The sequence below is a fragment of the Hemiscyllium ocellatum genome, chromosome 13, assembly GCF_020745735.1.
Source record: "Hemiscyllium ocellatum isolate sHemOce1 chromosome 13, sHemOce1.pat.X.cur, whole genome shotgun sequence".
NCBI classification, from domain to species: Eukaryota; Metazoa; Chordata; class Chondrichthyes; order Orectolobiformes; family Hemiscylliidae; genus Hemiscyllium; species Hemiscyllium ocellatum.
In genome coordinates, this window is record NC_083413.1 from 21,749,505 (window position 1) to 21,755,503 (window position 5,999).

The following is a 5,999-nucleotide window of genomic DNA, read 5'->3' on the forward strand; positions in this document are numbered from 1 at the left end:
CATTTCCCTACCCTATGACTCTATATTTACCCCTGACTAATGCACCTAACGTATACATCTCTGAACACTACGGTCAATTTAGCATAGCCAATTCACTTGACCTGCACATCTTTGGATTGTGAGAGGAAACTGGAGCTCCCGGAGGAAACCCACGCAGACACAGAAAGAATGCGCAAACTCCACACAGACAGTCGCCCAAGGCAGGAGTCGAACACTGGCACTGTGAGGCAGCAATGCTAACTGCTGAGCCACCATGCCACCAGGCTGTTAACCTGGTCCAATCAGGGAGCCCTGGCTGACAGATATAAATAGGAGTATTGCTTTTCCTGCTTCAGCCCTATTATTAGAGTTCAAGATGCTGATGCCCAAGAAGAATCGTATTGCTATCTATGAGCTCCTCTTCAAGGAGGGAGTAACGGTGGCCAAGAAGGATGTGCATATGCCAAAACATCCAGAATTGGCAGACAAAAATGTCCCTAACTTGCACGTAATGAAAGCCATGCTGTCTTTGAAATCTCGTGGTTATGTAAAGGAGCAGTTTGCTTGGCGACACTTCTACTGGTATTTGACAAATGAGGGCATTCAGTACCTGCGTGACTATCTTCACCTTCCTCCTGAAATTGTTCCTGCTACTCTATGTTGCCAGACTCGTGCTGAGACTGCCAGGCCAAGGCCTAAAATTCTGGGTGAGGACCGTCCAGCTCGTCTTCATGGTGAAGCTGACAGAGACACTTACAGGCGGGCTGCTCCCCTTGGTGCAGACAAAAAGGCTGAAGCTGGTGCTGGTGCAGCTACAGAATTCCAATTTAGAGGTGGATTTGGCCGTGGTTGTGGACAACCCCAATAAATGTGTACAATTTGCTGTGGAAAATAAAGACAATTGAAAAGCATTAAAAAAAATAAATAGGAGTATCAGAGGTTCTATTCACCCTAGGAGCTGGATCTGAGCTAGCTGGGTCAGTGTTGTATGATATGCATGTGTGAATAAAGGGGGACATGGTAATGGGGTTCGGGCCTTCATGGAGTTATTTCAAGGCATCACTGGCTGGGCCAGCATTTATTGCCCATCCCTAAGCAATGACAGATTTAAAACAGGTCTGGGAAGCTTTGCTAAACATCGCAGAGAGATATTCTTCAGGAAACTCAATGAAACTGACACTTGTCCAAAAGATGGTAAGTTTCAGCCCCGATAAGACATTAATAGAAGGAATTCCAATCCATTGACTGTTATTATCAATTTGTGTGGCTTTTTTTTGAATAATGGAAACATCAATAGGATCATGATTGCATGGCTCCTGGGATTTACCTACCAGTGGATCTGAGGTAAATTGACTTGGAGGGGTGAGGATAAAGGTGTTAGTGAAGGGCTTGGTTAGTAATGAGTTGGCGATTATTTTAGGGCAATGGTGAGGTGCAAAGATTACCATAAGGATTTTTAAGTGCAGTGGATTCGGTACAGAACAATAAATTGGCGTAGAGGGTATGCAGGGCTAAAGGGTGTAAGTAGAGGATAAGGGAGTGGTAGGATTGAGGTAGAGGGAGTGTTTGGGATGCAGGAGAGACAGCTGGAAAAATGTCTGTAGCATAGTTATTCCTATATAAAACTGTAGCACAGGGGTTCAGGTCCCATCGCCACCCACAACTACAGACAGCAATTTAGGGTCATCCAGCCTGGTTCCCAGGGGACCAGACCACCCCAGAACAGAATCCAGAGCACTTTTCCATGTGGTTGGGTTTGAAGAGCTGGGAAATGTGATCCCTCTCTATCTGCAAAAAACAGGACTATTAACAGAAGAAGGTTGAAATGCTTGGCAAGGGTCGAGAATGTGATGCTAGAAAAGCACAGCCGGTCAGGCAGCCTCCAAGGAGCAGGAGAGTTGACGTTTCGGACATAAGCTCTTCATCAGGAATGAGGCTTTTGGGTCGGAGGGCTGAGAGATAAATGGGATGGTGGAACAGGGCTAGGGGGAGGGTAGCTGAGTATGCGATAGGTGGATGAAGGTGATAGGTCAGAGAGGAGGACAAGTCGGGAGAGCGGCGCCAAGTTGGAGGCTTGGAACTGGACTAATGTGGGGGGAGGGGAAATGAGGAAACTGTTGAAATCCACATTGATCCCATCTGGTTGCAGGATTCCAAGGTGGAATATGAGGCGTTCCTCCTCCAGGTGTTGGGTGGTAAGGGTTGGGTGATGGCGGAGGCCCAGGACTGGTATGTCCTTGACAGAGTGGAACGGGGAATTGAAGAGTTCAGCCATGGGTCAATGGGGTTGGTGAGTGCAAGTGTCCCAGAGATGTTCTCTGAAATGATCCGCAAGTAGGCGTCCTGTTTCCCTGATGTAGAGGAGACCACATCAGGCGCAAAGAATACAGTAGATGACATTGGTGGAGGTACAGGTAAATTCCTGTTGGATGTGAAAGGATCCCTTTGGGCCTTGGACGGAGGTGAGGGGAGTGGTGTGGATACAGGTTTTGCATTTCCTGCGCTGGCAGGGGAAGGTGCCAGGAGTGGGGTGTGGGCTGGTGGGGCACGTAGATCTGACAAGGGAGTTGCAGAGGGAAAGGTCTCTCCAGAACGGTGATGGGGTGGGGAGGGAAATATATCTCTGGTGGTGGGGTCCTTTTGCAGGTGGCAGAAATGGCGGAGGATGATGTGATGTATGCAAAGGATGGTGGGGTGAAAGGTGAGGACCAGGGGGAGTTCTATCCTTGTTGTGTTGGGAGGGGTGGGGTTCAAGGGCAGAGGTGCGGGAAGTGGAGGAGATGCACTGGAGGGCATCGTCGACCACATGGGAAGAGAAATTGCAATCTTGGAAGAAGGAGGCCATGTGGGATTTTCTAAGGTGAAATTGGTCATCCTGGCAACAGATGCGGTGGAGGTGGAGGAATTGGGAATAAAGGATGGCGTTTTACAGGAGGTAGGGTGGGAAGAGGTGCAAAATCGGTGATCTTCCTGAAATGTTTGGCAAGTCAGGCATCAACTGTGGAGAACGACACAAAATTAATGTTTCAGATCAATGCCAATTCCTCAGAACTAATGTCGCCTTATGTGGCTCAGTGTCCGATAATTGGTCCTGGAAACACTTTTAATACGTAATGGTGATTTTAAAATGCAACTCATTTCTGTTGTTAGCATGATCACCGCAGCCACTGAAGTAAAACTTTCACTTCGCACCAAATACAACTGGAATAAAGCTTCGTGTAAAAGTTAGTGTCAGCAGCTCTGTTTTGCTGAATGCTCATCAAAATTGGATTAACTCAGAGCTTGTTGTCACTGTTCGAATAATCTCTACTGCCCAAAGGTGAAGGAAATGATTTATCACTTACTTGCACAGTATCCAAATGCTACAGCATTTAATTGCAATGGGTTAGGGCCAGCTGTCTTAAGACAAGGCCATTCAGTCCCTCAAGCCCACTTTGCTGTTCAATCAAATCTGTTCTGCTGATAACGTGCATATTTTTGTCAAAGCTTTTCATTTTTTCTTCATTAGCACAATTTCTCTAGGAAATCAGGACCTTCCAATGGCCCTGTTGTATATATCAGGAAACGAAAGCTATACATTGCTTCAAGCTTCCAGCCTCTATTTGCATTGCCCTCAGGGAAATCTTGCTGGTAGAGGTGCAGCAAGCTATTGTGAAAACAAATGGAATGTTTTTTCTCATTGCAAGATGATTAGAGTACAGCAGCAGTGAAGACTTGCTTAATTGTATAGGAGCATGGTTAGACCCTACCTGGAGTACTGTATGTAGCATTGGTCTCCTTATCTCAGGAATGATATTATTGCCATCGAGGCAGTGCAGTGAAAATTCACCAGACATGCTCCCAGAATGCCGGAACTGTCCTGTGAGTGGCGAAAGTGTCCCAGGTTGGACTGGCAACCTCTATGTTTTGAAGAATGGTAGGTAGTCTAATTGACACCTAAAAAACCTCTGAAGGTTCAGACAGGGTAGATGCAGGTGAAACGTTTCCACTAGTTGGGAATACAAAACCATGGTGGGGGAGTCTTTAAAAATAAATGTAATGACTTTTAGGTTTGAGATGAGGGGAATTTATTTTGCTCAGATTGTTTTGAACCTTTGGAATTCTCTGCCACAGAGGGCTATAGGGGCTCAGTCTTAGCATATGTTTAAGATAGTAATTGATAAGCTTTCTGATTAACAGGGGTATGGGGATGGGGTGGGTAAAAGACAACGAAGGGTCGATCAACCATAATTGCATCGAATGGTAGGAAAGGCTCAAAAGGCTGAATGGCCTACTGCTGTTCCTGTGTTCCTAGACCAGGTGACTGCAAAAATCTAGAGTGTCAATATTATAAGATGTTTATTCTGCAGAAGTTCAGGACACACTCATTAAATATTGAAGGCGGTTGGCTTCTTTTTAGTTAAAAATAATCAAAGATTGATTTGAACTTTTAAAATTCCCTAAGATTGAAAGCTTTGGGGCCTTTGGAGGAGATTTGATGGGTATCAGAAGCGTGTATGCTTTCACTCCTTAGAGGAGTATAGAGAAGATCAGGGCAAACAAACTCACCTCATCTAAACATTTACTTTTTGTGCAACTTCCAAAGCTGTGGTTATTAAATGCTAAGAAAAGTTAAACTCTCTCTTTTGTGACAATTAATGAAATGTTCACAGGTCAAATACTCAGGAGAATTTGATATAGAAGAGTAATTTCTCTGGATCTGACTCGCTGTTAATAAAATGCTGCAACCTCACATGACTATTTCTGTAACCAATCACCATGTTAATGAAAACTAATAAACTATGATCTATCAAGCTAGCTTTCACTTTGGGATTTCACTTGCCCAGTGACAGATACTGACTAATTCAGTTTAATGCTTGGTTGAGCCAATGTTGAAATATTCTGCTCTTTTTCAGAAAAGAGGCAAGGCACCTATACTTCTACTATAATGGCTGACTAGATCAATGGCTGAACATAATGTCTTACTGAGGGACAATATCTCCAGCAGTGTAGCAGTCCCTCAGTACTGGCACTAAATGTGTAGGTGATATTCTTGGTTGGGTGTGAGAAATGTTTTGAGCCCCAGTGGATATGAATGAGAGAGCAAGAAAACTAAGCAGAGCGTGTCTGAGTGCATAAGAAGCAATGGCTCAACTATAGACCCTCACACAAGATGCTTCCGTGTTAGCAACAGAGTGTCCAAGTAACCTATAGTTACAGAGGAATGCCCTGTGACAGGACATGAGCTGATCACAACCGAGGAAGCCATTGCTGTACTCGGCAGGTGATTGTATCGGCATACTGGAAACACCAGGAAACCTTCAGAAAAGGGTAAAGCTCAAAGTTTGTGAGAAGATTTGTAGCTCGGGTGCTCGTTGTTGTGGTTCTGTTCGCCGAGCTGGGAGTTTTTCTTGCAAACGTTTCGTCCCCTTTCTAGGTGACATCTTCAGTGCTTGGGAGCCTCCTGTGAAGCGCTTCTGTGCTGATTCCTCCGGCATTTATACTGGTTTGAATCTGCCACTTCCGGTTGTCAGTAGCTGTCCGCTGCAATGGCCGGTATATAGGGTCTAGGTCGATGTGTCTGTTGATTGAATTCGTGGATAGCGCCATGCTTCTAGGAATTCCCTGGCTGTTCTCTGTTTGGCCTGTCCTATAATAGTAGTGTTGTCCCAATCGAATTTATATTGTTTGTCATCTGAGTGTATGGCTACTAGGGATAGCTGGTCGTGTCGTTTCGTGGTCAGTTGGTGTTCATGGATGCGGGTTGTTAGCTGTCTTCCTGTTTGTCCTATGTAGTGTTTTGTGCAGTCCTTGCATGGGATTTTGTACACTACATTGGTTTTGCTGCTGCTGGGTATCGGGTCCTTTGTCCTAGTGAGTTGTTGTCTGAGGGTGACAACAACTCACCAAGACAAAGGACCCGATACCCAGCAGCAGCAAAACCAATGTAGTGTACAAAATCCCATGCAAGGACTGCACAAAACACTACATAGGACAAACAGGAAGACAGCTAACAACCCACATCCATGAACACCAACTCG

General features: G+C 45.3%; 1 protein-coding gene across 1 annotated transcript; it reads left to right on the top strand.

Moving 5' to 3' along the window:
* Nucleotides 1-339: 339 nt before the first annotated feature.
* On the top strand, nucleotides 340-887 carry LOC132821470 (small ribosomal subunit protein eS10-like). The gene has a single exon (XM_060834063.1). The coding sequence runs from the start codon at nucleotides 356-358 to the stop codon at nucleotides 845-847; it is 492 nt and encodes a 163-aa protein (XP_060690046.1). The 5' UTR covers nucleotides 340-355; the 3' UTR covers nucleotides 848-887.
* Nucleotides 888-5,999: the final 5,112 nt, after the last annotated feature.

Bases quoted from the DNA above. Each gene is read 5' to 3' on its own strand.
- LOC132821470 (XM_060834063.1), top strand. From the start codon at position 356: ATGCTGATGCCCAAGAAGAATCGTATTGCTATCTATGAGCTCCTCTTC.